Below are 24,156 nucleotides of genomic sequence, written 5' to 3'. Positions count from 1 at the left end.
GCTTTCATAGTGGAGAGAGGATTCAAAATAGAAAGAAGGGTTGTGGGTGCAGAGAGAGAACAAAAAGAGATGATGGAAACGTACCCGCGGGTGATCATTCTTCATTATTAAAACAATCTTTCATGTCTCCGACTCGGTGAGGAAACTCATCCGACAGCCTTAATCATGTGGTTCACTTCAGTGTCACAGCAGCATAAACGTTCCTGCAATTTCCTCTTGAATTGAGATAATTGCCTTCGTAATGATTCAACATAAATTAATACGATGAAGAGGAAGACGTGCAGATTGGACAGTTTCAAGTCCTGTGCAGGAATGTGACTGAGAGAGGCTTTTTCTTGGAAGAGGGAAGATGGAGGGGAGGATGTATTTCAAGTATGCATGATATTGGATTTTTGCAGAGGCAGTTTTTTTTCTGACTTACTCTGGGTGGTTGAAGGATACAGAAGTCAAGATATACTTGTTCCTACCAGCTTCAGGGACATTTGAGTCTCTGCTGGAGCAAGACAGCATCACTATGACATCCACTATCATTAGAGCTGCAAGTGTAACCTGTTACTAAGTCATGAATTCCTCTAACCCCACTTCTCTTTGCAGTGTATCTAGGTTCCTTTCAAAATTAATAACGCCATCAAATAGTCTGCAAGCGAGGTTACATCTACGTCAGCACAGCGGCATCCTGGGAGAAAGAATATCACCCACAGTTTATTTGTCTATGTTTATTCGTAGAAGGACATCTATGAAGCAAGTGAACCAATGCCACACACACATACAGCATTTATACCCTAAGCTAGTTTGCAATGCTCGTCCCTAAATTGACCTTCAAACAACATCAAATCAACAACAAGATGCACGAAAGAGAGTACAAAGAAACTCAAAGATGGGGTAATAAAAACTGTTTCAGTCTGACTTCAGAGCGGCAACCTCCTGCAAGAGTTCCACAAGTTTAACGCACACAAATTCAGGCGTGAGCTTTCTGTCTAGCATCATATTATTGGCCTCTGATAAAAGCATGCGTCGTCATTATAGACCAGGGGTTCCCAAACTTTTCAGCCCGCGCCCCTGAAAAATATAAGTGCCAAAGAATTGTGAACCCCACTGTCCCTCCAAGTGTTAAAAGTTGCAGTCTGCAGAAAATGTTCCTACCTACATGCAAATGTGGCTTCTAAAGATGCTTTTGTTAATTCACTGTTTATTAACTCTAACCTTTGGAATGATCTGGCAACATAGAAAGGAAGAAAACTAAAGAAATGTTTTGTTTGCAAGGTCTTATTTCAAATGTAACAACTATTTATGTCAACATTTCTTTCAGTAGTAGGTCAAATATGCAATTTTAAGATTACTTTAAAAATAATTAAATTATAGAAGACATCTTGCGACCCCCCACAAGTGTCTGGCGACCCCCAGGGGGTCCCGACCCACGCTTTGGGAAACCCTGCAATAGACCGTATACAAAAATGGACGTAGTCTCCATGATGTCACCCATTCGTTTTTGAAGCCGATAGTCGGCGGGAGCCATATTGGAAATGCTGAACTCAGCCTAACTTCTGTCGAGCTAGTGTGACGTAAAGAGGCGGGCCTTTAGCCTTTTCGCTGACAGCTACAGTGTAACCGCCTGTCAATCAAGTCAGCCACGCCCTTATATGGGCAAAACTCTCTAGTTTAATATCTAATATCTTTGAAAATACTCGTTAATACTAGTTATAAAAAATTACCTCCCCGAAAGAGAAATGAGCTACTCAGACCTAAACTTGTTTTTTGAACCAGGCTGTAAACATGTTTATTTCTGCTGTAAAGATCGTCTTCTTTGAATGGATGTGTATGTCGTCCGGTGCTTCTGCAGCCAGCCTCTAGTGGACACTCGATGAACTGCAGTTTTCAGCACATCTGCATTGGCTTCATATTTTAAGACTGGAGGTTGCCGCTTGGTCATCACATACTACTGATATACGATCGGGAGTCCATGCATGGTGTTTTAATTTGACATTTAGCGGATGATATATGTCATTCATGTGCCTGACTTCCTGTCCAGGTCGATGTTCTCTGCTCAGCCTGACACGTTCAGGGCATGGGATCCATCGAGAACAGACTTGGCACAGATCTTAAGGGGAATTAACTAAGATGGAGCTGAAACACGCCACTGCGCCCCCCCTGTGGAAACATGAGCGTTGACTAGAAGGGGCGATGATCAGACGCAAAACTACACACTGTACCTTTAATTTATCACCAGGTTTTATCACCAGGGTTAATTCTCTTCAACAAAAGCAACACTAGGGAGAAACGTCATCTCAAATCAATCAACAGAAAGGAGTCCAGCACATTTCATCTCTGCCTGTTGACACTGTGGCAACCTGATGATATCACCATCACTTAACATGCTAAGCTACATATAAGAGCTTGTGTGCTTTTGGGCAGAGAGGAGAAATGCACACTCTGACCCCGCTGACCGAGGAGATCCGTGGTGTAACTGAGGCGTGGACGAGCTATATGACGTGACCTCCTTTACTCTTACTCCACAGCTGCTGGACCCGACCCGCCAACAAACACATCAGTGAGCCAGAAGAAGGCGGGAACGACGAGGCGTGCCAGCAGATGTAAATTATAAGCAATGTAAATATTTTAAAAAGCTGCTTTGCATAAGAAGGAAACGCTTGGGGATGTTTTGTTTGGCCTCACAGGATCATATTCGGTACAGAAACAGTGAATGTAAAGCAATCCATGTTTGTTTACGAGAGAGCTCCACAAGGTAATAAGTCGGCACACTGTGTGGGTGAATCGGCTGATACACAGCGCTCTCATTTATGTCCCAGTAAATATATACTCTCAGGCTTTCTCACAGGCGTATTTGTGCACACACACTTTCTTTCTTTCTTTCTTACTGTGTCCTATTTTCTGTGGCGCCTTGACCCATTTCAGCCGGCTGCTGAGAAATGGGGTCTAAAGAAGAAGGTCCTGGAGGGCTGCAGGCCTCTAAACACAATCTGCACCACCTTTGTCTGCTCTTCCATCTTCTCTCCTTCAACATGATTGAGTATAAATGAGAGGAGAGCTCGTGCATGAAGACAACAGAAGATACAGCTGCAAGAATAAGTATGTGAGCCCTTTGGAATTACCTGGATTTCTGCATGAATTGGTCATAACGTGTGTTCTGATCTTCAACTAGGTCCCAACAATAGACAAACAGTCTGCTTGATATGATATGTGTTCATGTTTTTATTGACCACAGCATGTAAACATTCACAGTGCAGGGTGGAGAAAGTATGTTAACCCTGAGGCTAATGACTTCTCTAAGAGCTAATTAGAGTCTGAAGTCTGCCTACCTGGTGTCTGATCTATAAGGAGAGATTGGTGGTCATAGAGCTCATAGTGCCCTATCACCCCTCTAGAACTCTACGCTCCCAACATGCAGGCCTGCTAGTTGTACCTAAAGTCTCTAAAAGTAGTATGGGAGGTAGAACCTTCAGTTATCAGGCCCCTCTCCTTTGGAATCATCTACCAGTCAGGGTCCGGGAGGCAGACACCCTCTCTACTTTTAAGAGTAGGCTTCAAACTTTCCTTTTTGACAAAGCTTATAGTTAGAACTGGATCAGGCTTGGACCAGGTCTTAGTTATGCTGCTATAGGCTTAGACTGACACACTGGGATCCTAGCTCACCCCCTTCCCCCCAACCCCCTCATCACTTACTTTAACTGTGCCTGTCCCATTGAAGTTACTAACCATAGACCTTTCTGGAGTCCCTGAGCTCCCTTGTCTCATAGATTCCTCTGAGCTGCCGTAGACGTCCTCCTGCTGCGGACGATCTGGACTCCAGCGGCAACAGCTTCTACGACTCGTCTCATCACTATCACTTCTCTCTCTTACTCCCCTCTATCTGTCTTTCCAGACCCAACTCGGTCGAGGCATGATGGCTGTCTAACATGAGTCTGGTCCTGCTGGAGGTTTCTGCCTGTTAAAGGAAGTTTGTCCTCTCCACTGTAACTAGCTAAATACTGTGAGGTGCAATGCTCATGATGGATTAAGGTGGGGTCAGACTGAGTCTTACCCTGTCTTGGTGTTGGGTCTCTGTTTATAATTTGACATAGAGTGGTCTAGACCTGCTCTGTTTGTAAAAGAGTCTTGAGATAACGTTTGTTGTGATTTGGCGCTATACAAATAAAGATTGATTGATTGATTGATTGATGGTGTTGGTTCAAGCTGACCTGCTCTATAAAAAACACATCAGTTTGAGTTTGCTTTTCTCAAGAAGCCTGATGTGATCCATGCCTCACACAAAAGAGCTCTCAGAAGACCTACGATTAAGAACTGTTGACTTGCATGAAGCTGGAAAGGGTTAAATGAGTGTTTCTAAAAGCCTGGATGTTCATCATCTACAGTAAGGCACATGATCTATAAATGGAGAGAGTTCAGCTCAGTTACTACTCTCACTAAGAGTGACCGTCCTGTAAAGATGACTGCAAGAGCACAGTGCAGAGCGCTCAATGAGGTGAAGGAGAATCCTAGAGTGTTAGATATGTGATGATTGCAACATGTTTGTGGCTTTTTAGTTGGTTTCTTTTGTGGAGTCTCCTTCTCTCAGAGATTGGGCGGCTCCTCCCACACCTGCACCTGATCTCTGCAATCACCACCTGCACACCTGCACACCTGCACCTGATCTCTGCAATCACCACCTGCACACCTGCACACCTGCACCTGATCTCTGCAATCACCACCTGCACACCTGCACACCTGCACCTGATCTCTGCAATCACCAACTGCACACCTGCACACCTGCACACATGCACCTGATCTCTGCAATCACCACCTGCACACCTGCACACCAGCACCTGATCTCTGCAATCACCACCTGCACACCTGCACCTGATCTCTGCAATCACCACCTGCAAACCTGCACACCTGCACCTGATCTCTGCAATCACCAACTGCACACCTGCACACCTGCACACCTGCACACCTGCACACATGCACCTGATCTCTGCAATCACCAACTGCACACCTGCACACCTGCACACCTGCACACCTGCACACCTGCACACCTGCACACCTGCACACCTGCATCTGATCTCTGCAATCACCACCTGCACACCTGCACACCTGCACCTGATCTCTGCAATCACCACCTGCATTTAAGCCCTGCTGGGAGGCTTCTCCAGTGGCAGATTAGTGGTATCTTGGCCTGTTCCCTTGTGTATTTGCTAGTTTGCTAGTGTTCCAGCTTTGTGCTTTTTACCTGTGACTAACCCTGCTGTCTCTGTTTCTCCAGTGCCTCCACGAACCCCCAGTGCTTTTCCCCTATCGCTGCCACACTGCCTCACTCTCTCCCTGGATTTATTCACCAGCCTCCACCTCTTGTCCTCACGCCTTGGACCCTGGATCCCTTCCCTACTCCCTTTGTTCCATTCAATAAATTCACTGAAGTGCGTCCTCTGCCTCCGGCTGTGCTTTCGGGTCCACACTGTTACATATTGTTTTCTAACCGTCACAAGATAAAGACTTACACAAATCTCTGGCACATGCTAACATCTCTGTTGATGAATCTACGATACGTTAAACACTGAGCCAGAATGGAGTTCATGAGAGGACACCACGGAGGAAGACACTGCTGTCCAAAAACATTACTGCTGCAGGTTTGAAGTTTGCAGAAGAGCACCTGAATGTTCCACAGCACTACTGGCAAAATATTCAGTGGACAGATGAAACCAAAGTTGAGTTGTTTGGAAGGAACACACAACACTTTGTGTGGAGAAATAAAGGCACAGCACACCAACATCAGAACCCAATCCCAACTGTGAAGGCTGGTGAAGGGGGCTTCATGGTTTGGGGCTGCTCTGCTGCCTCAGGGCTGGGACAGATCACTATCATCAACAGAAAAATGAATTCCCAAGTTTATCAAGACATTTTGCAGAAGAACTTAAAGCCATTGATCCATCAATTGATGCTCAACAGAAGATAGGGGATGCAACAGGACAAGGACCTAAAGCACAGATGTAAACCAACATCAGAAGAAAATCCACCTCCTGGAGTGGCTCTGTCAGAGTCTGGACCTCAACCCGATTGAGATGCTGTGGCATGACCTCATGAGAGAGATTCACACCAGACATCACAAGAATATTCCTGAACTGAAACAGTTTTGTAAAGAGTAATGGTCTGAAACTCCTCCTGAGCGTTGTGCAGGTCTAATCTGGTCTACAGGGAACGTTTGGTTGAGGTTTTGCTGCCAAATGAGGGTCTACCAGTTATTAAACCCAAGGGTTCACATACTTTCTCCACCCTGCACTGTGAATGTTTACATGCTGTGGTTTGTCTATTGTTGTGACTTAGATGAAGATCAGAACACATTTTATGACCAATCTATGCAGAAATCCAAGTAATTCCAAAGGATTCACATACTTTTTCTTGCAGCTGTATCTTCTGTTGTCTTCATGCACAAGCTCTCACGTTAAGTCCATTTGCAGTAACACTTATGGGCATGGTGAGCTGGAGAGCACATCTCCATGCAGACTCTTTAAAGGTCTTAATGAGTGTGTGTATCAGGGTGCAGCAGGTTTCTTCATGCCTCATGTTTTTTGGATGTTTCACGTGCAGCCTGATTGGAAACGCTGCTCCGTGCTTAGGTATGAAAAGAAAGAGAAGGCTCACCTTGAAGCCGAGTTTTCCCTTCTTGCAGCAGAGGCAAGCCAGCATGAGGAAGACGAAGGTGAAGAGGCACGAGAAGGAGATGGCCACCACAGCCAGGGACGACGACCAGGACAGCTCACTCAGCGGAGCGCCATCTGCAGGAGGAAACACACAGAGATAACAGATGACTCTCTTTGTTTTCATTGGTGCATTTTTAAGCATGTTTGCCTGCTCTCTCTCATGAGATCTCATATTTCAGTCAGTCACATGTTTGATTTAAAGCCCAGCTGAATGAAACGTGCAGAAACTGTACAGACGGCTACACAATGAACGACACAACAACGGCACTCAGAAAAACACAGTCATTTATCACCTTCTAAGAGCAACAAAGGAACGTCTTTGTGCACAAATTGGCTCTTTATCATGTTTTCACAAAGGAGAGCAGCTTTATGAAAGAAAGAAGATGATGAAATGTACTTTAATGCAGATAAATAACAAAGTTTAACACAGTCAGAGCGCTGCAGAGCTGCAGAGCTGCCTCAGACACATACTTCAGTTTGATATGTGTTTAATGAGTCCACGAGGCGGTCTATGACGATACCTTTGGAGTATAAAGGTGCTTTTCCACAGCAAGAACCCTCCCCAGGACCTTTTGAGGAACTATGCATGTTTCGACAGCAGGAACCGGGGTCTAACTTTAGTTCCTGGGTAGTTAATCTCCCCCTGAAAAGCCCCTGCTCGATGGGGTGTTACTTCCCAAAGAACCAGGAACTTTAGGGTGTGGGGCCTGCAATGCTGAGGAACTATGTGGGTATCGACAGCAGAAACCAGGGTCTAACTGGCATCGCCTCTGTCTCCTGCCCCGGGACTACAGATGTAAATTAGCTGCTAGCTAACTCTGGTACAACTAAATGGCTGTACATTGTCCCTGTTGAAATAAACAAACAAATAAATAAATATATAAACTTTAGTTCCTGGGTAGTTAATCTCCCCCTGAAAAGACCTTGATTCATGGGGCATTACTTCCCAAAGAACCAGGAACTTTAGGGTGTGGGGCCTGCAATGCTGAGGAACTATGCGTGTTTCGACAGCAGGAACCAGGGTCTAACTTTAGTTCCTGGGTAGTTAATCTCCCCCTGAAAATACCTTGCTTCATGGGGCGTTACTTCCCAAAGAACTAGGAACTTTAGGTTGTGGGGCCTGCAATGCTGAGGAACTATGCATGTTTCGACAGCAGGAACCAGGGTCTAACTTTAGTTCCTGGGTAGTTAATCTCCCCCTGAAAAGCCCCTGCTTGATGGGGTGTTACTTCCCAAAGAACCAGGAACTTTAGGGTGTGGGGCCTGCAATGCTGAGGAACTATGCGTGTTTCGACAGCAGGAACCAGGGTCTAACTTTAGTTCCTGGGTAGTTAATCTCCCCCTGAAAAGCCTGCAATGCTGAGGAACTATGCGTGTTCGACAGCAGGAACCAGGGTCTAACTCTAGTTCCTGGGTAGTTAATCTCCCCCTGAAAAGCCCCTGCTTGATGGGGTATTACTTCCCAAAGAACCAGGAACTTTAGGGCGTGGAGCCTGCAATGCTGAGGAACTATGTGGGTATCGACAGCAGGAACCAGAGGCTAACTTTAGTTCCTGGGTAGTTAATCTCCCCCTCAAAAGCCCCTGCTTGATGGGCGTTTACTTCCATAAGAACCAGGAACTTTAGGGTGTGGGGCTTGCAATGCCGAGGAACTATGCAGGTTTTGAGGGTCCAGCTTTATTTCCTTCTCTGGCCTGATTTCATGATCTCCACAGGACTTCAGGCCTCGGTGGAAACGCAGACAACAATGGACCACTGGAACCATTTAGCTACTTGAAGAGAAGTTCCTGGAACAAAGAGTTCCTGGTATTTGAGGTGGAAAAGCACCTTTAGTTGTTTGCGTTTTACACCCTTTTTAACCATAATGTGATGCAGGATTTCCTCGTGATTGGTCATTATTGCTTTAACTCACATTTGTAACTCAATATGACTCAATAACTGAAGAAATATTGTCATGGTTTAGTTATTAGGTAGATTTGAAGCAGGCGTTTTATAAAATACTCGTGCAGGTTCAGGAGTTCAGCCGTTTCATTTAAAGGAAACTCGTCTGTCGGCTCCAGCAGACATCAGACTCTCACAGCAGGTGAATTTATGGAGGAATAAACACCTATAGGAGATAAACTGCTGCTGTCTGACATGAAGAAGGGGTCGTGTGCTGTGTTTATGATTCGTACGTGACTGTTTTTAAGGAGGGTAGGGGAGGATTATGCAGCTCCATGTTTTCTATATGTGGGCAAAGCTGTCCCACATCGAAGGCTCCAGAGTAAAGACAGAAACCTTGGTGACACTCCACTTCTCTGGGGCTTACATGTGACGTGGAGGAGGGAGGATGTAGTGGCGGCGCTGTGGTGTCAGGTGTGACTGTGCTACAATGACATGCTTTACACGGCTCACGGCTCAGGTAGGAGGGCAGCTAAGCAGAATTTCGCTCGGGGCCCCCGGAGAGGTCAGGACCGACTCTGTAAAACCTGATTCTGAAATATGGAATAAAAGACACCATGAAGGACACGCCTGAGCCTCGTGTGCTCTAAAGGCGTTTTTCAACCGGAGGAACTTTACCCCTGAACTACCTACGTTTCGACCGGTGGACCCAGGGTCTAACTTTAGTTCAGGGGTAGATAATCTCCCCTCTAAAAAGCCCCTGCTAGGGGGGTAGTACTTTTCAAAGGTCCCAGGACTTTTGGGGGGCGGGGCCTGCGATGCTGAACGTGTCTGACTGGTAGATTAACCGCAGTGTTTTTATTCCGCCCTCCGTCCACAATAACATCACACACACGTTGATTCATTCATTGCTTTTTACATGTTTTTAACCCAGGCGCAAAATTTTAACTTTTTTTCATGTTTTTCTGCTTTTGGCGCATAGTTTCAAATTTGAGGATTTTTTTTTTTTCGACAGGCTCCGGGTCAACTTTTTTATCATTTTTTTTTTTGTCACATTATTTTGGTCAACTTTTTGGATTCAATTTTTTTTGTCAAAATTTTTTGTCATTTTTTTTTCAAAAAATCTTATTTCAAAAATGTTTGTTTTCAAAAAAAAAATTCAAAAAAATTTTTTTTCAAAATTTTGTTTTTTTCAAAGTTTTTGTTTTCAATTTTTTTTTTTTTTTTAAATTTGTTTTTTTGAAAAAAATTGACAATACTTTTTTCAAATTTTTGATTTTTTTTTTTTTTGTCATCATTTTTTGTTTCAATCATCAATTTTCCAAAAAACATTCACAGTCTTTGTTTTTTCCATCTGTGATTCTCTTGATTTCTCTTTCTTTCATTAGTTTTTATTTGTTCTATCTTTTTTGTATGTGTGTGTACTTTTCAAAAGAAGAAGCTGTGATTCTCTTGATTTAGCAGCTTGTAACAGTAGTCTTCTCTCAGCCCACCGTGAATGCGTCGCTCCTCCCGGTGTTCCGGTTTTAAAAGTGACGCTGTAAACTGGAGACCTTCAGCTGAACGTGTCAGTGTTTGTGGAGTTTACACAGCTGTTGAAACACAGAGGGAGTTCCTGGGAATGCAAACTAGTTTAGTTTTTATTAAGATTTCAAAATATCCTCATCAGATATTTAATGATGGTCTGAAGACGTTTATGAGGGATGTATCCGGCTGAGAGTCTGCGATCACGGCTTTTTGAGTTCAAAAGGATTTTAAAGGCGTGTTGAAACGTCTTTGCTACTTGTGCTTATCTCCTCTCACGTGTTGATTCAGTGAATCCATCTGTGATGAAATATAGCACCATCTAAAACAGACCAGCTGAGTCTCTTCATGCTAACAGGCTAACTGTTGTGTTGCTCATAATGATACCTGCCTGTCCGTCTGCTTCTATGGTGTCATCTGTGATGAATGGCATTCCTCTTTGTGTTACTGCCCTCTACTGGTCTGGTGGTGTAGTGCATTTACTTTTTTTCCTTCATATGTGACTGGCCTGATTTACACAATCTACCCGGGACTTCAGCCAGCAGTTGAAATGCAGACAACAATGGGGGACCAGGAACCTTTTAGTTCAGGGGAAAGTAGTTCTTGGTCGAAATGCACGTTAAGGAACCAAATCCTGTGTACCTTGAATGCACCGTTTCCATGATGTTTGCAGATTAAATTACAAGAGACGTAAAACTGATAAAGATGTAATATTAATGCGGTTTGTTTTAAATATTTACACTCTCAGTTTCTGCCTCTGAAGCCCAGCGGTGTTGTTTCCTCAGGCTGCTCTATTTCTTTCTTTTTTCATTTCTCATCCTGAATCAGTGAAGCCAATTTTCAGACCTTGATGGTTTTGAATTATCCGTCTTGCGTGCTGCATGCTCGCCGTCCAACCTCACAAATAATATCTCGCTCCCAATTTCAGGAGGCGTTTGGAGCGGCGGGTGATTTATTTCTCTTATTCAGCCGCGGCTTCGATAATGCAACGGTTACCAGGGACACAGATTGGACGGACGGACGGACGGCCATGCAGGATTGCCTTCAGCTCTGAATCTTTTACAGTGATTCCTGCCAAGAGCAGTGCCACCCAGCCCCACAGAAACACACACACACACACACACACACACAGTACATAATAAACACGGCACAGAGCTGCGTTCCTGCTGCCAGTTTGTGCTGATCCTCTGAAAGCTGCTGCGGCTGGCTCTGAGAGAGTATCAGGCTCTTAGTATAATTGGACAGAGTGTGAACACTGTTGTTTAAAAAGGCCGGCTGGCAGAATGCACGAAGAGAGGAGGAGAAAATAAAAAACAACATGCAAATATAACAGTTAAATACTGGATTATCTGGACGGCTCAGGGGCTTTCTGGAACAAGGAGTCCTGGTCTGAATGGGGCTGAAATATAAACTCAAACCCGCCTGAGTGCAGGCGTCGGTCCTGTGACTGTAACGGGGACGCCACATGAAGCCGAGCGAGGAGGAAGAAGCCGAGGAAGGTCGGCTTCAGATTTAATTACACTTTATTTGTCACGGGGGTAATTATAGACGGAGGAGACTCGTTCTGGTTGTGGTTTATTTAAAAAACCCTCGCTTACAAACCTCCCCCTCACCTCGCCCTCCGTCAGCACGAGGGGGAGCGTGTGACTGGGGATTAATATTTCAGGAGCACACTCAGGTCCACATGCAGTCGGCGGGAAAACAAAGCAGCTCGTGCACTTTGTGTACACATTAGAATATGAGCAGAGACAGGATACTATTTCTGCATCTCCACTCTAATGCATGAGATCACTGCAGCCATCCATCTCTGAGTGTGAACCTTTAACTCACTGATGCAGCAGATAAAGGACTAGTCCGTGTTTGTCTGTCTTAAGAATAAAAAAATGCACAAAAAGGACATCATCATTAAGTCTCCTGTCCTCGCCTTTGCACCTGTGCATGCTTCTCTAATCGCTCCGTGCACGAGTTCTGTTGTAATTCAAAAATAATTCACATCAATGAGATGCACCGAGGCACGACGATGTGATCTTTCCCAACATGCTCTGTAGTTCAGAGTGTATTTAAAGCTCTGTAGGTGGGGTTGACTCAGAGAGAGTACCTAGAGTGTGTGTTTATCAGCAGCTGAGGAAAGTTCAGGTTGCACGGTGAAGGTTCCTGGTTGGACACCTGGTCGGGGAACAGCAGCCTCTCTGTGGGGAGGTTGCATGAGTTGGTTCCCTCCAGTGTCCTCTAAAAGTCCAAAGACACGCTCCTCAGGTTAAATGGTGACTCTACAGCGCTTTCAAACTGGAGCCGGCTCTCATAGTAGAGTCATTCTCACCCACCACATCATTACTACTGAGCAAAGAATTGCTACAAGCTTTCTGCATGACAGCCAGCTGACTGGATGATATCTACGCCGCAACAAACACAAATCTTACAAAGTGAATTCAGCTCATCTCTGGTCAAATATCTCTTTACACTTAACTTCAGCTACACTGACTGCACAGGTCCAAATATGAGTCTTGGTAGAAGATATTTCAAACCAACGTTCCTTGATAATGTAATCCTTTAACTGAGGTTAGCTTAACATGCTGGATTAATGTTTAAACAAAGAAATGCTAACATGGGCTAATTAACAGGAAAAACACAGGAACGACTACAGGGCCTAAAGTTTATTTATCTTTTAGCAGACTAGACTACTGTAACGGGGTCTTTACAGGACTCCCTAAAAAGTCCATCAGATGGCTGCAGCTCATACAGAATGCTGCTGCTCGAGTCCTAACAAGGACCAAGAACGTAGACCACATCACTCCAGTTCTTAGATCTCTACACTGGCTTCCTGTCTGTCAGAGAATAGACTTTAAAATCCATTGCTGATCTGCTGCTACTTTATGAACCACCTGGACCTCTGAGGTCACCAGGTACTGGTCTGCTTTCAGTCTCTAGAGTCAGAAGGAAACATGGTGAAGCAGCGTTTAGTCATTATGCACCACATATTTGGAACACACTCCCTGAAAGCTGCAGGTCTGCTCCAACTCTCACCTCTTTTAAATCAAAGACTAAGACCTTTTTATTTACCACTGCCTTCCTATCTTAGATTATTTTAACTCACTTTAAATTAAAATTTTAATGTAATTTTTAATAGATTTCTAATTTTCCTTTTCTTTTCTGTTTTATTATATTTGTCATTTTAATTGTGTTCTTTTATGCTTGTCTGAATGTCTCCAATGCTTTTAATGTTTTAATGTAAAGCACATTGAGTTGCCCTCATGTATGAAATGCTCTATACAAATAAAGCTGCCTTGCCTTGCCTTGCCTTGCCTTGCCTTGCCTTGCCTTGCCTTGCCTTGCCTTGCCTTGCCTTGCCTTGCCTTGCCTTGCCTTGCCTTGCCTTGCCTTGCCTTGCCTTGCCTTGCCTTGCCTTGCCTTGCCTTGCCTTGCCTTGCCTTGCCTTGCCTTGCCTTGCCTTGCCTTGCCTTGCCTTGCCTTGCCTTGCCTTGCCTTGCCTTGCCTTGCCTTGCCTTGCCTTGCCTTGCCTTGCCTTGCCTTGCCTTGCCTTGCCTAAAGTGAACCAAACAATACCATCAGAAACCACAACAACATGGCTTTTTTCCTTTAAAGGATCTCTCCTCATATTTCCCTGAATTATGTGTTAAACCTAGTTTGAAGAAACGTATCATTTGCAGCCATTTTTACTCGCTACAATCAAGGAAGTCCTTTTTTGGGGGGGGTCTCTGCACAGCAAGCCATTACCAAAGTGTGCAGGGACAGTCTGCAAAAATATTCAATAAGAGTCTAAATCACTGCATTTTGATGCAGTTGGTTATATTACTTATTTGTTGCATTGCACATGTGACAGTACAACACAAGACGACACTGCTCAATAATAAGAGCCAGGATAAAACAGACTTGGGAGGTTTATTTCAACAGTAATTAACTGTTAGAGCAGGAGGAGCCGAAAGAGTTTGGGAACATGCTTTTACATAACGGGGGCATATCTTACTCCTCCCAACTCCCCTCCATGGATTAAAAGCATAGTCTGTATAAAACATGGACAGAGTCTCCATGACGTCAACCATTTGTGCCAAAACCAGTTTTGAAGCCTGTGACTGTCGCCATATTGGGAATGCCGACTCAACATGGTCGACCAAACAAGAGGCAAAGAATCAGAATTGAGGCAAGCCTTTAGCCTCCTCGCTAGAAGCTGTCAGTCAAGTCAGTCACGCCCTTATTTGGGCAAAACTTGATAGAGAAGTTAGCTTTTCAGACGTAAAGTGTTTTTTGCACCGGGCTGTAAACATGTTTATTTCTGCTGTAAAGATTGGCTTCTTTGAATTGGTGTGTATGTGGCTTCATTGACTTTTGGGACCAGCCTCTAGTGGACACTCAAGGAACTGCAGTTTTGGCACTTCTTGGCACTTCTTCTAAAAATCAGGCACCCTCGTATCTTAAAGAGCTCATAGTGCCCTATCACCCCTCTAGAACTCTACACTCCCAACATGCAGGCTTGCTAGTTGTACCTAAAATCTCTAAAAGTAGTATGGGAGGTAGAACCTTCAGTTATCAGGCCCCTCTCCTTTGGAATCATCTACCAGTCTGGGTCCAGGAGGCAGACACCCTCTCTACTTTTAAGAGTAGGCTTCAAACTTTCCTTTTTGACAAAGCTTATAGTTAGAGCTGGATCAGGCTTGGACCAGCTTTTGTCATGCTGCTATAGGCCTAGACTGCCGGGGGAACTGGCACACTGACACACTGGGATCCTAGCTCACCCCCTTCCCCCCAACCCCTTCATCACTTACTTTAACTCTTCCTGTCCCATTAAAGTTACTAACCATAGACCTTTCTGGAGTCCCTGAGCTCCCTTGTCTCGTAGATTCCTCTGAGCTGCCGTAGACATCCTCCTGCTGCGGACGATCTGGACTCCAGCTGATACGGACGTGCTGGACTCCAGCGGCAACAGCTTCTACGACTTGTCTCATCACTATCACCTCTCTCTCTTACTCCCCTCTATCTGTCTTTCCAGACCCAACTCAGTCGAGGCATGATGGCTGTCTAACATGAGTCTGGTCCTGCTGGAGGTTTCTGCCTGTTAAAGGAAATTTGTCCTCTCCACTGTAACTAGCTAAATACTGTGAGGTGCAATGATCATGATGGATTAAGGTGGGGTCAGACTGAGTCTTACCCTGTCTTGAAGTTGGGTCTCTGTTCATAATTTGACATAGAGTGGTCTAGACCTGCTCTGTTTGTAAAAGAGTCTTGAGATAACGTTTGTTGTGATTTGGCGCTATACAAATAAAGATTGATTGATTGATTGATTGACTTCTGCATCAGCTTCTTTTCTCTTGGCTGGATGTTGCAGCCTGATCAAACATAAGGACATTTAATATAAAGTACGTCTACTTGAGCAGATAACCCTCTTTCCTCTCCCTCCTTTAATCCGTCTGTGAAACCGTTTCCTGTTTATGATTCTGGTCTCATTTCTCTGCAGCCTATAGGAGAACACTTCTCTGAAACCCATCGATTGAGATTACCCAACAGAGGTAGGCTCCTCTCCTCTCCTCTCCTCTGCCTGAAACCCTCCATGTGAAGCTACAAACACACGACTGAATAAATGTCTATTCTTGCATTGAAGCGTGTTTTTCGTGGAGTACCCAGAGAGGAGTGTAGGCAGCCGCTGAAGAGCTGCTGAGAGTTTGTGATGAAGAGAGGAGAAGAAGAGGAGGAAACACAGAGATACAGTGAAGCTTGTTTTCTTCCCTCACTGTGTGAAATCAATCGCATTGACTGCTAATCTAAAGCAAATAGAGAGGATTCTCCCTCCTGTCCGCCGTAATGAGCCCGAGTCAAAGAGACAAACGTGTCCTGCTAAAGGTTGTTAAGTTCACAGGGACACGTCCGTCCTCAGAGCCTCATTAAACCCTCCAAACCACAACACACAAAACACAGAACCTGAGGACTGGATTCATATGCTCCTCTCCTCTCCTCTCCTCTCCTCTCCTCTCCTCTCTTCTTTTATTATTTGATGCTAGCAGCTCGAGTAGCGCATAGCTCTCAGCTGCTCAGAAGAGGTTACCATTTTTAGCCTCCCGAGGCAGAGAGATGAAGCACATCCTGATGACTAAATGATGAAAAGGGAGCGAGCATGAGGAGACGAGAGCAGAGAAGAAAGGATGTAAAGAAGAAGAAGAAGAAGAAGAGGCCGAGGATACTCTGAAGCGTCTCCCCCAGGAGAATCTCCTCGGCAGAGAAACTCAGCAGCAGCAGCAGCCGCTCTGAGTCTGACTGAGGGCAGACAGAATCTGCAGGGTAAAGAGCGAGTCTATCCGACATGCTCACGTGTTTGTTCTGCATGCACGGAGGCGTACCTGGGAGACCTTTAGGAGACCACTTCCTGTGCAAGCTAAAGGACTCGGGATAGTCCTTTAAAGAAAGCTGACAATTTGAAAACAAAGGATGTCTTTCAACTGGTGAGGAGATCGATCCCAAGTGTGTCAGCGCTCTAAACTTAGAGCTCAGCTGGTTGCCTGACAACCTCATGGTGTCTCCAAGACGCCAATAAATCAATCAAACAGATCGTTACGTCCTTTTTAGAGCGACTTGTTCAAGAGCCTGTGAAGAAAACACGGCGTCATAAAAACAACAACGTACAGGAAGTGATCCGGGAGTGATCGAGTGAGCGGTATATAGTTAGAGCTGGACCAGGCTTGGACCAGGTCTTAGTTATGCTGCTATAGACTTAGACTGACACACTGGGATCCTGTCTTTCCCTCTCTCTCCTCTCTCTGCCTGTCTCTCACTTTAACTCTTCCTGTCCCATTAAAGTTACTAACCATAGACCTTTCTGGAGTCCCTGTCCTCGACCCCTACTCATCCTTCCTTTCCTCAACCTTTACTCATCCCTCATTTCCTCTACCTCTCCTAGTCCCTGGACTCCTACTCATCACTCCTTTCCTAGACCTCTACACATCCCTCCTTACCTTGACTCCTACTCATCCCTCCTTTCCCGGACCCTTATCATCCCTCCTTACATTGACTACTACTCATCCCTCCTTTCCCGGACCCTTATCATCCCTCCTTACCTTGACTCCTACTCATCCCTCCTTTCCCGGACCCTTATCATCCCTCCTTACCTTGACTCCTACTCATCCCTCCTTTCCCGGACCCTTACCTGTCCCTCCTTACCTTGAACCCTACTCATCCCTTCTTGCCTCGACCCCTACCCATCCCTCCTTTCCTGGACCCTACTCATCCCTCCTTTCCCGGACCCTTATCATCCCTCCTTACCTTGACTCCTACTCATCCCTCCTTTCCCGGACCCTTATCATCCCTCCTTACCTTGACTCCTACTCATCCCTCCTTTCCCGGACCCTTATCATCCCTCCTTACCTTGACTCCTACTCATCCCTCCTTTCCCAGACCCTACTCATCCCTCCTTACCTCAACCCATACTCATCCCTCAACCCCTACTTATCTCTTCCACCTTACCTGGACCCTTACTCATCCCTCCTTTCCTAGACCTCTACACATCCCTCCTTACCTTGACTCCTACTCATCCCTCCTTTCCCGGACCCTACTCATCCCTCCTTACCTCAACCCATACTCATCCCTCAACCCCTACTTATCTCTTCCACCTTACCTGGACCCTTACTCGTCCCTCCTTTTCTCAGCCTCAGACCTTTCTGGAGTCCCTGAGCTCCCTTGTCTCGTAGGTTCCTCTGGATCTCTGCTGCTGTGGACGTGGTCCAGACTCCAGCTGCTACATCTACTATTATCCGTCTCCCCACTATCATCTCTCTCTCTCTTCATCTCCCTCTATCCCTCTCTCCAACACGGTCTCAGCAGATGTGTGTCTAACATGAGTCTGGTCCTGCTGGAGGTTTCTGCCTGTTAAAGGAAGTTTGTCCTTGCCACTGTAACTTGCTAAATGCTGCAAAGTGCTCTGCTCATGGTGGATTAAGATGAGATCAGACTGAGTCCTGTCTGGAAGAGGGGACTGGATCTGATCCGGTCTTGATGTTGGGTCTTTGGTCTAGACCTGCTCTGTTTGGAAAGAGTCTGAGGAGAACGTTTGTTGTGATTTGGTGCTGTATAAATAAAGATTGATTGATTGATTGATTGATTGATTGATTGCTGCCATCTCCATGTGTTGGATCTGACGTGGTACAATCCGTTTCAGACTTCCCAGACTTCGGCATACTCCCTGCTCGGTAACTCAGAAGGTCTAGAACGAATATTCTGACGTTTATCGTGAGGTTAGAGCAAGAGAGAGTCGTCTGTTCACTTACTCTTGTTGTGAATGTCAAATATCTATTAATTCCCTGGCTGTTGCAAACTTTCCTAATACAGACATATTTTATTTTGAAAATCTAGAAACTGCTCACTCGATCACTTCCTGTATTTGGTGCATTCCTCTGTAAATTTGTTTCGGGACTGGTAAAAATGTTCTGTCTCTTTAAAAGTGTTTCTGATTTTGTAAATTTGTCTCCAACTTTGTAAAAGTCTTTTCATTCTCTGTGAATTCGTATCACACTTCCTGGCCACCGTACCTGACAGCAGCAGAGGACATGTGCTGTCCTGGTGGAAGAAATCCAAAGACAGCCTCAATATGTCAGAGAGTGTGTCTGCACTCGCTTTAAGACAACACGAGCAGCTGAGCTGTCTGCAGCGAGCTCCGAGTCGCTGTGACTCCGCCTGTCAGAGACACTCAGGTACGTTTGGCGTGTCGGACTCTCAGATCCGAGCCGACACACTCAGAAGAGTCCAAACTCCTCTCTCCGTCTGCTCTGTATTCTGGCTGTCGGCCTCGATGTGACACAAACTCTGCAGCTGCTCTCCGCCCTGCCAAACAATGAATGTTTGTTTGTGAGTTTGTGCTCCGGCTTCACGGGGGGAGCGATTCCAGCAATCAGCGATTAGTGTGTCACCATTGTTAAGCCTGCTGCATCCAGATAAGCCCGGCGTACATTATAGAGCGAGCGATGTCCGGCATGTGCTGCAGCTGTGACCCAGAAGAGACACGCCTCCCTGTCTCCAGTCAGGATAGTTACAGCTCTCTCCTCCTCCTCTTCCTCCTCCTCCTCTTCATCCGCCCGCTGCTCACTTCAGGAGAACCAGCAGGAGGTGAATCCAGGAGAGAGGGGGGGGGACGACTGACACCCTTCACCCTGACATCAGCCCTGGTACTTTCCTCATCCGGCTAAATGATCTAAAGCTCAGCGGAGAGGAAGGTGAGAGCTCCTGCAGAGGCTGGAAACTGTCCAAAGCCAAAGATCCCAATTAAGGATGACAGAAGCAAAGAGAGAGGAGGTCAGAGATGGAGATATTAATTACTAAATGCTGTGCAGGACGTCCGATTTGACGTCTGTGTGAAGATCACAGAGCCCTGCAGTCATCTGTGGATTTAAAGAAGTATTTCAACATCTGAAAACGGTCTGAGGCTGCACAGACATCAGATGCTTTACCGCCACACGGCAGAGACTCCTTGTACTCTCTCTCTCGCTCGTAGTCTCCAGAGGATCCGTGCACAAAGAGCATTTTCATGTCTGATGCAAATGTGACCTATAGCGTCTTGTAAAGGTTGCCGTACTCAATGCATACATATTATACAAGCAGACCCAGCCGAGCTCCCTTCTGTTTCTCTGTTCCTGGATGTGAGTGAATGCCTTCTTTCATGCATTTCTGCACATGATTTCAAACACAGACTGTGGGCTGTGTTTCCCTGGAAACAAACATTATGCATCAGTGCTTTAAGTGCAGAAAAGAAGCCTCCTTATGCGTTTGTTGACGTGTGTGTGTGCGATGTGCAGCCTTCATCCTACATTTCTGCAGCTGATAAGAGAAACATCTTTGTGCAACTTTGGAGCCAGAACTACATTTCTGCATCTTCTCTTTGTGCAGATTGACCTTGTTTATGCAAAACTGCAGAGATGTATGCAGCATGGGAGATGTATTTAAGGCGCTTTTATGAAATGCAAAGAGAAATGTCACATGGTGAGGACAGGAAAGGGTGCAGGTAGCAGAGAAAGAGTCCCTGCATGCCGAAAATGTCCCGGTGTGCCAAGGGATTAAATTCAGAAGTGGTGGTACCGAGAACCAGAAAGTCCCGGCCCACTTAAAGCATGTTTTCTTGGAGTATAAATCTTTTGGATTCCACTCTGACAGTTTGTAAAAGTAGTTGTGCGATTGCTGCAGAAGTTCAGGGTCCCCCCCCGTCTCCACATTCAGGAGCAGAAGGCGCTGTTCTAGCTCTCAGGCTAACGCCGGCAGTCAGGTGTCAGTGTGTGAGCGGTCAGGTGAGTGATGTGCACGACCCACAGACCTCCGAAAAACCACTGACAGAGAACAAAATAACAGGCAGCTGAAAGTGCTGAGAGAAGCTCTTCAGCCGGACGTGTGTGAGGACGAGCTCTCTTAAGGAAGTCAGTCAGTCAGGCTTTACATCATCAAGTTGAAGGCCATGATTAAAGCTCTTCAACTCAGCTTCAAACCCTGAAGGTACGGGTGCATACGATTTTTCAGCACCTGCAGATTTTGGCATTTATTAAAGGTCTTTGATTTAGTTTACTGAACCTGAAATTGGGTCACTCATCTTCTCTTTTAAACACAAAAATCTGCATGAAATCTTCTGTGACGCCCATGAAAAAATAACATGCAGAAGGGACGTCATCCATTGGTTTGTAAGCTACCTTTTTGAAGCCTTAATTTCAGCTACTTGGACTGTCTCCTTGGAGTAACCAGTTATGAGGTCTGGACCTCTGTAGTTTTTCAAAACAAGACAGCAAAAATTTGCACCAATGAATTTATAAAGCGTTAGATGCTTTTACTTTGAAAAGACTTGCAAAGGAACGCTATGAAATCATGGTCCACCCTGCACTGCCTCTGATTGGGTTAGGCTTAGGGGGGTCAGGTTGATGCCTCATGAGGACTGATGATTGGTTAAGGTGGGTCATAAGGTGAGACATTGACGTTTCTGTTGCAGTCTCTTTGACATGCATCAACAGGAGGCTTAAACCCTGATCCAGATCTCCAGCACAGAGAGGCCGACATACTGCTGAGGTCTGCCCAGTGAGAGGGCCTGTAGGGCGGACACTCTTCAGAGGAAGTTCCCCTGTCTGTGTTTTTCTCTCTACACCTCCTCATGACCACATCTCAGCTCTTGGAAAATAAAAAACACTACAGTATCACTCTGCAGTCTGCAAGACGGTACAAGACAGGACATGATTCCCCAACTAACATGTCAGACTGTGATTCTTCCCACCATGCAATAAATATAAGACCCAGCATCTGGGTTGATAGATAGGAAGCAAGGACGGTACGATAGGAAGTAAGGACGGTACGATAGGAAGTAAGGACGGTAGGATAGGAAGTAAGGATGGTAGGATAGGAAGTAAGGACGTAAGGACGGTAGGATAGGAAGTAAGGACGGTAGGATAGGAAGTAAGGACGGTAGGATAGGAAGTAAGGACGGTACGATAGGAAGTAAGGACGGTACGATAGGAAGTAAGGACGGTACGATAGGAAGTAAGGACGGAACGACAGGAAGTAAGGACGGTAGGATAGGAAGTAAGGACGGTAAGATAGGAAGTAAGGACGGAACGACAGGAAGTAAGGACGGCAATATAGGAAGTAAGGATGGTAGGATAGGAAGTAAGGACGGTAGGATAGGAAGTAAGAAAGGTAGGATGGAAAGGAAGAACGGTACGACAGGAAGTAAGGACGGTACGATAGGAAGTAAGGACGGTAGGATAGGACGTAAGGACGTAAGGACGGTAGGATAGGAAGTAAGGACGTAAGGACGGTAGGATAGGAAGTAAGGATGGTACGACAGGAAGTAAGGATGGAACGATAGGAAGTAAGGACGGAAGGATAGGAAGTAAGGACGGTAGGATAGGAAGTAAGGACGGTACGATAGGAAGTGAGGACGGTAGGATAGGAAATAAGGACGGTAGGATAAGGACGGTACGATAGGAAGTAAGGACGGTAGGATAGGAAGTAAGGACGGAACGATAGGAAGTAAGGACGGTACGATAGGAAGTAAGGACGGTAGGATAGGAAGTAAGGACGGTAGGATAGGAAATAAGGACGGTACGATAGGAAGTAAGGACGGTAGGATAGGAAGTAAGGACGGTAGGATAGGAAGTAAGGACGGTACGATAGGAAGTAAGGACGGTACGATAGGAAGTAAGGACGGTAGGATAGGAAATAAGGACGGAACGATAGAAAGTAAGGACGGTAGGATAGGAAGTAAGGACGGTAGGATAGGAAGTAAGGACGGTACGATAGGAAGTAAGGACGGTACGATAGGAAGTAAGGACGGTAGGATAGGAAATAAGGACGGAACGATAGAAAGTAAGGATGGTAGGATAGGAAGTCTGTCTCCTGGTGATTTTATTTTGATAAAATAAAGGAAACAAAATAAATCAAAATATTTTAGGTTTTTTTTTCTTTTCTGTCTCCTGGTGATTTTGTTTTGATAAAATAAATGAAACAAAATAAATCAAAATATTTTAAGGTTTTTTTTTCTTTGACCATGAAAAAACACTTAGTATGTTAATTTCAAGTTCTCTATTTTAAAACAGAAATAAAATAATAATCACTTTTATTTTTCTTTGATTTTTAATACTTGTTTCTGAAAAGAAAATGCCCCCATGGTCTGATACTGTCCTTGGTTTTGTAACTGTTGATGTTTTATTATGTTAAAATATTTATTTCTAACAGAGCTCTCAGAGGATGCTGAATATTGCGTTCAAATTGTTGCATTTTATAATCTTTATGCCATATTTTAGTAGCTTTAACATCAATAACTAAAGCATCTTTGATCGTACTGATTGTATTGTTTGAGAGCACACTGTGGGGGAACCGGTCGAGCAGGCGCCCCATGTACAGAGGTACTGACATAATTTGATGCATGTTATTCCCTCTCTCTCTTTCTCTCTCTCTCACACACTTCCTGTCTCTCTCATAAGCTCTTGTAAGACAAAGAGCCCAACATATAGTCTGAAAGCAGGTCCTTCTGCACGTCTCTTAATTATTGAGTGAGTTTGTCTTGGTTGTGTAGCTTTGGGTGAGTATGAAGGTATCATTTGTGCAGGATTTTTGCATGCATGAAGATACTTTGAATATGATGCATAAGGTGAAAGAATTCAGGACCTCACTCATATCCAAACCCTGACTTTTTGTCTCTGCAATGAGGTGATTTGTTGGAGATTTGCATCGTTAGTTCAGTTTAAGAGTAAAGCAGCATAAGTGGCATTTACTGGGATTAAAACTTTCAGTCAGTGGCATTACGTCTGATTCACCCACAATCTCAAAACGAGCTCCTGTGCACGGGGTGAGCAATTAGGGTCAGGAGTTTAAACATCAAACAATGCTTTTCTCACTGTAAGACGTGCAGGAGTGAGTCCACGTGCCAAACCAGTGACAGAGACAAAGCTCCTCTGCTCGCAGCCAGCTGAGCCGCTGGATCAGAAACGCTGGTGCTGGTAAAATAAGTGATCGCTCCCCCTTCTGTCCTCTGCTGCACAACTGCTGACACCCTGTTTCCCCTCAACCACAGGAAGGAAGACACGGGGATGAGATGACAACAGGGAGAGTCATCTGTTCAAATAAAGAGAGAGAGAAGGCGGAGGCTGGAAGTGATGGAGACGGGAGGAAACAGATGGATGAGGGAGGGTTAGAGATGGTTAAACAAGCCCATATGGAGCAAACACATGTGAGCTGCATGGAGCTGATGATCTGTTCATGGACAATCTGCAATCTACATGAAGCGATGCAGAGAGGATGGTCATTTCTTCACACACACACACACACACACACACACACCGGCAGAGAGAGAAGTAGACAGACAACACCTGTGCTGCATATTTGGTTTGTGAGTGTAAACACAACCGAATGTGATCCTGCAGCTGCCGGAGCTTCTGACTCCAAGAGCAGGCTGCTGGTTTCCATAGTGACTGCCTCCCCAAAATCCTGCTCAGACTAATTCAAATGCCCTCCTAATGCTCGCCGAGACGGTGCCAAGACAAAGAACGAGTTGCCCCTGACATCAGAGCGGCCTGCATTAAAAGCTTCTGGAGGA

The 24,156-nt window shown here is 45.3% G+C and overlaps 1 protein-coding gene across 1 annotated transcript in view; it reads right to left on the bottom strand.

Annotated features, from left to right (window-relative positions):
• The window catches only part of aatkb (apoptosis-associated tyrosine kinase b), a 55,554-nt gene that overhangs the window by 27,793 nt on the left and 3,605 nt on the right, over positions 1–24,156 (bottom strand). The window contains exons 2-4 of the mRNA XM_034708689.1: positions 6,634–6,767; positions 4,849–5,006; positions 4,631–4,764 (exon numbers count right to left, since the gene is read on the bottom strand). Coding sequence (XP_034564580.1) covers positions 4,631–4,764; positions 4,849–5,006; positions 6,634–6,767 — 426 coding nt within the window. The remainder of the gene's footprint in view (positions 1–4,630; positions 4,765–4,848; positions 5,007–6,633; positions 6,768–24,156) is intronic.

Source organism: Notolabrus celidotus, chromosome 18, assembly GCF_009762535.1.
Source record: "Notolabrus celidotus isolate fNotCel1 chromosome 18, fNotCel1.pri, whole genome shotgun sequence".
In the NCBI taxonomy this organism is placed as follows: domain Eukaryota; kingdom Metazoa; phylum Chordata; class Actinopteri; order Labriformes; family Labridae; genus Notolabrus; species Notolabrus celidotus.
This window is presented reverse-complemented; position numbering and strand designations above follow the sequence as displayed.